The following is a 9,684-nucleotide window of genomic DNA, read 5'->3' on the forward strand; positions in this document are numbered from 1 at the left end:
ATATATATATATATATATATATATATATATATACAATATACATATATATTGCAGAAATAATGCAGATATGTAGTTATATATATATATATATACATATATATATATACCTATTGACGAGAAAAACTCAAAAATACAGCGACTAACATATAAATAATAAAAATAAATAAAAGGAAAATTAAAAGATATATATATAATTTAAAAATTACAAATAATGAAAAATGTGTTTTTTTATCAAACTACAATCATATCGAGTTTTCGCAAAGTATTTAAAGCAATAAAAGTGCTTCAATACTGTTTTAGATTTGAATTTATTTTTTCCTCACCCTTTCCATTGAGGAGTAGAGAACACACTAAGTGGAGCCTTAAGAAGTCTCTATCTTCCACGCTGCAATTGTTGGCGAAATCTTACAAGCTTACTTACTTAGTATCTGTCAGAACCTTACGCGCGTTACATTATGACTAATCCTATGAAAATCATTAAAGCTACTTACAAAAAACAATATTAATAAAACATTCAAGTTTATTAAAACAATCAGACTTAACCAGGCATTTAGTCTTTTTTTAAAGTGGAGCCGCGGTAATCTGGTTCCCCTTAATTTAATCGAAGAACTTACATCTTTCGAACAAATAAATTATAATAATAATGGAGGACACTATGCGTATGTATTGAGTTAATCTAACACTAAATTAATTGAGAACATTATAGTCGCGCAAGGCCGACTGTTAAATATCCTACACTACATTGTCTAATGCAATTCTTATTTTTAGTATAGAGCACAAATATATGTATATTGCTCTATGCAAAGGTAGATTTTTTATGTGCGTATTTATGGGAAAGCGGGCCCAAAATGCAACTTAATGTAATACAAGTTTAACCCTTACATAGCGCTAGATCCAAAAATAGGCGTAGATCTTTTTTTTTAGAGTACAAATTTCTATAAAATTACGGGCCAATTATGGGTCAATTTCCATTACCACTTGTCAAAACTTAGTACTTTTCTGCTCTACAAAGGATCAATTTTCGTAAAAATCTTTGTTAGGGTAAAATCTAAAAAATGGGCCGAGTTGGTTAATTTTATAGGTCGTACCAATTTAGAATGCCGAAAAACTACTACTTAGCCACTTTTACCGAGAAATTTAAAATTTTTTAATTTTTTCCATATAACGACTTTTCAGAGTAGGACATTGTATGGGGGATAGTCGAAAAAGTGAACCGATCTGAACCATTTTCTATAGTGCTCGTTCTTTGGTCAACACACGCGACTTTAGCAAATTTCATCAAAGCATCTCAAAAATTGCAATCTGTAGCTTGAACACACATTTTCACGGACATTCGGATAAACAGGCTTAGATCAATACAGATTACGATTCTAAATCGATCGGTATATTAAAAGGTGGGCCTTAAGCCCTTCGGCGTGTTACTTACGTTCGCACTGATTTAATATATTCTGCACCGCTAGTGGGATAGGCATAAAGAATTAAATAGTTATTCTTTTCAATTCTTGGTTTTAGGATACTTTTGGGTACTTTTTATCGACCTAATAGATGTACAAATAAATTCCAACTGATTCTTGATAAAATTCAATCGTATTTAAAATATATTTGTTACAAAACTTAATAATCGTAATAAGTACCATCGTTATCTATGCTCAGCTTGCTCACGGACGGCGTCGCGATAGAAATTTCTTAGTTCCGAGTTGAAACAATTATTCATTCATTTTTGCCCATTTTTAATTTTGCTGAGCTGCTAATCATTTATATACGCCTGAATCGATCTGAATCAAGGCTATTCAGAAGAAACCAGGTCTAAAAAGCATGGGGAGTGTGGTAAAACTTCCCAAGTTAAATTGAAAGTTATTTTCTGGCTTACTTTTGATAAAGACGGACAGACGTATACTAATTTTCATGGTCTTCAAGGCTAACATTTTTGCACAAAATGACTTAAATCGGCTTCTACCTGTCTTGTAACTTACTGCATTTTTAAATCAACCCACGTTATCCATATCCGCAGCTTCAGGCGCATTTTTTTCGGAAAAGCACAGAAAAGTTACATTCATCTCTTTAAACTTTGATATACACTTAATGACAACCTGTCCACACCCGTAGCTCACACCATTCAAATCTTAATATCTGACGTACCTATACCTCAAGTTTCGGGCAAATTGAACGCCTCAGATATGTTTTTTGAAGGAACTAATGTGTATATCGAATAATATAAACTATCTCTGAGATTTGGATTCTGTCCCTATCATCACGAAATATTTCATAAAGTACAGCACAAGAACTGTGTTCCCGCATTGCATTATGATTAATCAGACCAATAAGGGACACCCTTGGTAAAGCAGACAGTTCGCTAATAAAATTTGTGACACCAAACCAAACAAAAAACATTTTGACGAAATATCTTAAAAGAAAATGGTGTTTAAGAACAACGTTTATGGTGTGCTTCTGTGTTAAGGACGCTCCTCAGCCCATTCCCATATTACCGGAGATATCAAAGGTATTCGCTTTGTTTTAATAATAAGCGAAAAAGAAAACGTTTGCTATTCACGTTCACGGCCTGACCACATTCATTGAAAAGCGAGCGCGGCTCATGAACACTGCTAATGGGCGGATCAAATGATCAATTCCCTTTGACCATCGATCATGCGTGGAGAAAATTATCCGGTGTGAGCAATATGCTTTAGTAAAAAAGAAAAAACTGGATCTTTGATCTTTTTTCAGCGATTTTAAAAGACTTTCAAGACATTTTCTTCTTGTGTGTGTATTGAGTAATATTTTATCCTTAAATTTACGTAATGTTATGAGTATCCTTCTTTTACTTATTCAATTTGCACGAATTTACGAACAGTATAATTACTGTTACTTCAATAAACTATAGGCCACATCGAATTTTTTAAGCAGTCTTCCATAGTCGATTTTTTACAGAATGTATTAAATGTGGTATGCCTTAAAAAGCCCAAAATTTCACGCTCTTCATAAATACGATAAGTGAAGGTACTTTCGTAAGTTCCCACAAAAAAGCGGGCATACGAACACACCAACTGATCAATAATAGCAATTCCACCATCCTTAATAGAAGCTTTTTGCGCAATACTGTCCACAGTAAAACGAAGAACGTGCGTGCGTGATAAGTAAGATTTGAGATTTTTTATTTCAAAAGCGGTAGCATCAGTGGCCAAAAATACTGTATTAAGATTTAGCTGTTGTAGGTAATATTTGATTTGAAGAGCAGCGGACTTCAAGGTAGGTGTCGTAGATTCACGACCATACAAGAAATCAGCGCGTCTAAGATGCACGCCAAGATAAGGGCCTCCTATCGACTGATCATTATGAGAAGAGTGTTCGTATTCCCACATAGGAGGACGTTGCACGTTGTCCGTAATGTCGGTACTATTAAAATGCTGCAAACGAAACTGATTAACTATTTCGTTGAGTTTATAGGAAAAACGCATTGAACGCCTTGCTTGCCAAAATTGACGATCTGCCCATCGATCATGTAGGACAATTTCAGCATTTAAAATCGCTATTACTTTTGGTGTTTCATCTACATCCGCCCATTCATCTAAAACCGTTTGTAGAACACTACCCAAGAGATTTGCTCCTCCCTGATAATGCACACATCGAACATGTAATGGCCTTAAAAAAAGTGGCAATTCTTTTAAGTATGAGCCTTGCAGTAATTTCTCATTTCCTTGGCATTCTGGCGTAAATTCCCATTTATCGGTAAATACACCACTTTCAAACATATCTTTAAAATGCTGTAACTGCAATAATTTATGAATCGTAACGAAGGGTTTGCTTTCCAACTCGTATAAGGAGATTTCTCGAACGAATTCTGGAAAATCTAGAACAGCAACGAAACGCCTTAAACTTTCAATATCGAAAAAATCACTCCATGGCAAATGATCTTGTTGCAAATGATGGGATTTCCAATGATACAGGCGGCGCCATGGTGGTAAGACTAAACGTAAATTACGAAACCGTTCATTTTCCTTTTGAATATTCCTTACGAATACCGCTAAACGTATGTAAACATCACGACGTAAATTAAAACCTTCGGGCGGATTAACATCATACAATAAATAAATGACATTACGTTTGCATCTAATTTCCGTATCACAAAAGGGCAGTTTTGGATGTTTTATTAAATTTTGCAGCCACAATATTAGATTAGGACATTGTGCTACCTGACAATAGGCATTTATGATATAAATTTTTAAAAATAATACTAAAACACCCGCAAACAATTTAAAATGCATTACACTCTTGTTGATTAGGGTTAGGAAATAAACTACAAATAAATTATAGCTGAATATTTGTTTAGAAGGAACAGCTGATTTTTATTTACATTCGAATTGTGAGAGAATAATTTTGTTCCCTTGTCTTTTTGCCTTGGCAGCAGAAATAAATAATGTAACTTCTGTTTTTCTAATATAATGTTCCGATATTTCAAAACAAAGACTCAATAGTTATTTTAATGTGGTGAGTAATCAATAGGAATAAACCTTGATCGCTAGTTAACTGCCTCATCTGTCAGTGTTTAAAAGAAAAATACATTTGAGGAGTTTTGTCGCTAGAGATTTATACAAAATACATAAAGAATGCGTATATGCACATATACTAAAATATATAAGCAACTATTGTCTTTTTATTGGTTTTGAGTAATGATAAAAAATGGATACGTTGGAACAGTCCCTTACTATTTCTAACTTTTTCAGATGTGTTTTCGCGTACACATACTGTTTATACTGCCGACGAATAGATTTTTGCCATAGTGCCACATTCCAAATATTGCTCCTTTTTATTAAAATTTATTTTGATTACTGTTGAACACATTGGTTGATCAGTAGTTTAAGAAATGGTTCGATTACTGGATTATTACAAAAGCTAAGCAAAGATAACAAAAAATTATAACTAGTAACATCATATATTATATTTTGTATAAGGAAAACGATAAAAATAATTGTCGTTAATTTTATTAAAAGAAGGCAAAATACTCCCTGTTCCCCGATTCTGAACACTTTTTTATTACTAGTCATCTGTTGTCAATTTGCTAAACATTTAGAGAGAATAAGAAGAAGAGATGCACATCTCTATAATATTTGTAACAGCGGTTGTTGTTACAACATCTGTTGTTGTCGGTGCCGTCTCATGCATATTGTAAAACTCATTTTTTAGTTATTTTTGAGTAAATATTTTGGAAAAATTAAGAAAAATCATGTATTCTCGTTTAGTACAACAGTTTCGAAAATTGCAAAGGCTGCCAAATTTAAAACATCAAGCTAATGTCACTTCTTTCATGAAAAAAAGTTATGCAACCTTACAAGCAAACAATTTCAAGCATTGCCCGGCTTCTTTGATGTCTATGCGTAAAAGCTTTTATATACCAGTAAAATATAATGCGTCACAAATAGCAGCTCCTGAAACTAAGGAACGGAATAATTTTGGCAATATAACTTTAGAACAATGCTTAGGAAGATTGGAAGCGTTTCATCAATTAAATGGTTTTGTGACTAACGAACAACTATTACCATTAATTGAAAGCCTAAGCAGTGCAACGACGGCTCATTTAACAGCGGAACAAGGTAGCTTCCTGTTAAATATCTGTGGCTGCGAAACACTTTCTTTAAACCCAGAAGAACGTATGGACAATTTTCAACAAATTTGGCATTATTTGCAAAAACAGCAGTTAATCAGAAAAGATCATTATAAAATTAAGTTACGAGCGCTAAAATATAATCGTATGCCTTTAACAAATTATCAAGAGCAGTTGCAAGAATTCAAGGAAGTAGGCGGTGTTTCTAAAGAACTATTTTCGGATTTATTAGCCGTAGCAGGAGCCAATGGAAATGTTAAGCAATCCACAGAGCTGTTGAATGAAATGCGTAATTCAGAATTAGCATTGACCGAAAGCGATTTTAATTCTCTTATGTGGGCTTATGGTCGTTCCGGTGATATTCAAGGTTGTCAAACTGTGTTACAAAGTATGCAAGCAGCTGGTGTTTATCAAAGCAGTGAAACTCACTCCACATCTATAGCCATAAACATGGAAAATAATATGGAAGAAAGGGCCAAAATCCTGTTGAAACAATTTCAAGGGCAATTCAAGTCATTGGATATATTAAAAATGCTGCGTAGTATTATCTGGAGTCCGCAGATATCTCTGGAATTTATTAAGTTATTAGTTAAAGAGTTCGGGGAAGATTATTTGCGCGGCTTTGAAGTCCCTTTAGGCTTAAGATACATTTGTATAGAATTATTGCATCATAAGTAAGTAGAATTAGCGTATGTGACTTGATGAATTAGAAAGTTTTATATATTTACTTTTGTTCCAGAAAACTTGAATTTTTATCTGCTGTAATAGATACCTTACCACAACCAAATTTCCCCGAAAATCACGACCGTGATACTTTTGGATCATTTCTGTTTCATGCCATGTTTAGACAGAAGTGTTCAGTGACAGAAATCATTGATATCGCCTTGCAGTTGGAAGATAGTGAAAAAAATACTCGAGCTTTATATATAGCTGCCGAATTGGCTTTGCGTCGCAATCCTCCAATGGTGCTGCCAATATTTGACATGTTGATTAAACGTAATCATAGTTTAAGGCCTCATTACTTTTGGCCATTAATGATGTACAATTTTAGACGTTACAACGAAGCAGGCATAATACGAACTTTAAGTGTTATGCAGAATTATGGAGTTGAATGCGATCAACCGACATTAAAGCAATATGTTTTACCTAAGCTTTCGCTAACCTTAGAAAATCCTGAAGTGGCTTTAAAAAAATTTGAAAAAGCCGGTTTGAAAACTTCGCTTATATTAACACCGATAATCTCGCATTTGTTAACACAACATAAATGGCTTGATGTGGCCCCTCTTGTAGACAAATACACTACTAAAATTGATATGAATGAATTGATAGGTCCTCTATGTGGTGTAGCAGTGCATGTTAGAGCTACTAAAAAGTTTCATCAATTTGGAAAACTATTAGCATCTTTGACTGCCAAGAAAGGCGAGAGCAAGCAGGATTTCATAGGACAGATGTTAATTGAGCTTTTATATAGTCAACCACGGTTTAGCAGTGATTTGTACAGTTGTTATAAGCTTGTACATGAGATTCAAAAAGTCGGTTTGGGTATATCACCGGCGGCTGCTGATACTATCAAAGCTTTATTGACGGAAAATTTAACAGAAGACAGTAAAACGGAGCGTTTTCCTCTAGTAACGCAGAAGCTTAGAGAAATTAGTCGTAAAACACTGAGTTTAATAAGTGACGGCAGTCAAATGTCATCTTTCATTAAACATCCTCGAAATATGACGTTAAATGAAATGGAATGTCATTTGGTAGAACTGGAAGCCAAAGGAATGAACGCACGCGGTGTCTTAAGACGTATGCTGCAACTCTGTGTGCGCGATAATCGTTTAGAAAGAGCTTTAGAGATTAAACGGAAATGTGATAATCTGAAAGTACACTCCAGCCCCGGTATGTTAGCCAGTATTATGGAGATGCATGTCAAGCTAAAGGATTTAAACAGTGCTCAAGAATATCTCCGCAAATTGCAAGAAGAATATCCAGGTACATAGTAGACATTTAATTAAGATTCGTATATAAAAGTAACTAACATTATCTCAGGGTTCCTCATTGATGAACACAAATTCATCGATTATGCTGCTCTTTTGGTGCAGAACAATCAATTGGAATCCGCCAAAGAACTGTTAGAAAATAGATCCAAATATAATCGCATTATTGGGGGTGATTATGTGCTAAAAAATGTGTGGAATCTATTAACTAGTGTGGCGCATCAGGCAGCCCTTTCGAAAGATTTGCCACCTGAACGTAACCTGAGTCGTGAATTTCATGTTTTTCTCCAAAAATTAGGATATTGTCGTATCCATAATACTACATTGGGGCCACTGGTTAGAGAACGTTTATTAAGGGGCGATTTACCGGCAGCTGTAAAAGAATTTAAACAATTAGCTCAGCAATATAAATATACACCATTGCAGTTTGAGCTGCTGTCTTTACTGGTACGCTTAGGCAATGCAGATAGTACCCTGCAGACGCAGTACAAGTGTTCTAACGAATTGGCTCAACAACTTTTGGGTGAAGTCACTGAAATAATTACTGAAGTTCACGGCATAGTAAACATGAATAGCGGTCTTCTGTTAGCATTTGCTGAATCCGGCACCGATGCCCAATTAAGACGATTACTTATTAATCCAGAATTTCGTATTAACGAAGAATTATTGATACGCAATTGTGAATATTTGGGACAAGAAGGAGCTGTTCAAACGCTAACGCGATTAGCTCGTGGTGCGCGAGGCTTAAATCGTATTATCGATGAACACAATATCTACAAAATGCTATTAAATAATTTTGTTAAATCAAATGATTACTCAGCTGCGCTTAAACTCTATGAATGTTTGGAAACTGATGATGAATTGAAGATATCACAAGACTTTGTTCGAACCTTAGTTAATTTACTAAGAACGAATAATATCGAAATGCCAAGTAGTCTAGCTTTGAAGGCCCAAGTTATTTGAAATGGGATAGCAATTGTTGTGATATAGAGGACATGATACAAAATGTTAATTAATTATTAATTTTTGATATAAATGCAAATTTGAAAAAGAATAAATTAACAAAAAGAGAAACTGAGAATTAAGTTCGTTATGTGGTAAGACGGGGATACTCTTTTGTTCTTTTTCGAACGGTCTATATTCCAAAAGACATTTTCAACATTTATGTGCTTTGCAATCGAAATACAATATAGTTGAACAGCGGCATATATGATGTAAATCGAAGTATCTTGACCTTTCTCTCCATAAAATAAATGTTTTCCATTTAATATTATTGAGTTACTCAGTCTATGCAGACGCTAACCATGGAAAGCTCAGAATTGCATTTTCGACATGCATTACTTTCATCTGTTTTCGTTGCTTGTCAAACATAAAAAGAAGAGTTTCCTGTGGCGTATTGCGACTGGCAATGAAACGTGAATATAATCCCAAACGCAAAATACATGGGTTCGTTCAAAAGGATTAATAGCCATCAAGTTTTTCTGTGCATGTGGGGAGTGGAATTATGGGATTCCCTTGGAGGAACACAGATGTGCCGAAATCTTGACCTTTTCGTGGTGCTACCCAGAAACGGTGACTGTTGATTTTATGGGTCACATTTTTGAGAGTCGTACAGTCGCCGGCAAAGAAGGATTTAAGGTTTGCTCTCTATAACCTGGCAACGGGTTTTTCTCTTAAGAAGAGTCTCGGAAGAGAGAGCATTTTGTCTTCCCTCTTTTGGTTCTCTCTTGTGGGTGTTATCAAACCGTATGATGGCCAGCGATATTTAAGTGGGCTGGAGCATAGTTGGATGTGTGCTGTGCGATGACAACCGGGACATGTGGAGAGTCCGAAGGCAAGAGTGGCTGAGGCTGCGTACAGTCGGAAATCACCCAGAGCTGTATAGCATGGTGTAAGTCCTCTACGAACGATAAGCTATGAAGCTAATGGGTGTTTACGGGAGTAAGGATACCCACAAGTAGGACCACTCTTGGGAGGAAGATGCACTGTCCATCTGACTGCGGGGAAAATGCTTTCTTACCTGACCTGCCGTATCCGGCCTTCGGGGAGTATTCGTCGTGGCTGTGGTCACGCCGAAGTTTCGTGTTGCACTATCTA

The 9,684-nt window shown here is 35.3% G+C and overlaps 2 protein-coding genes across 2 annotated transcripts; one reads left to right on the plus strand and one right to left on the minus strand.

Annotated features, from left to right (window-relative positions):
* Window positions 1–1,794: 1,794 nt before the first annotated feature.
* Window positions 1,795–4,280, minus strand: LOC119636421 (GDP-fucose protein O-fucosyltransferase 2). Its single transcript, XM_038031748.1, has one exon. It carries the CDS (start codon window positions 4,260–4,262, stop codon window positions 2,868–2,870), a length of 1,395 nt encoding a protein of 464 aa, XP_037887676.1. The 5' UTR covers window positions 4,263–4,280; the 3' UTR covers window positions 1,795–2,867.
* Window positions 4,281–5,143: 863 nt separating this feature from the next.
* LOC119643491 (leucine-rich PPR motif-containing protein, mitochondrial) lies at window positions 5,144–8,641 on the plus strand. Its single transcript, XM_038042849.1, has 3 exons — window positions 5,144–6,273; window positions 6,339–7,582; window positions 7,640–8,641. The coding sequence occupies exons 1-3, from the start codon at window positions 5,222–5,224 to the stop codon at window positions 8,548–8,550; spliced, it is 3,207 nt and encodes a 1,068-aa protein (XP_037898777.1). The 5' UTR covers window positions 5,144–5,221; the 3' UTR covers window positions 8,551–8,641.
* The last annotated feature ends 1,043 nt before the right edge of the window (window positions 8,642–9,684 follow it).

The sequence above is a fragment of the Glossina fuscipes genome, unplaced genomic scaffold (assembly GCF_014805625.2).
Source record: "Glossina fuscipes isolate IAEA_lab_2018 unplaced genomic scaffold, Yale_Gfus_2 0, whole genome shotgun sequence".
Classification (NCBI taxonomy): Eukaryota; Metazoa; Arthropoda; class Insecta; order Diptera; family Glossinidae; genus Glossina; species Glossina fuscipes.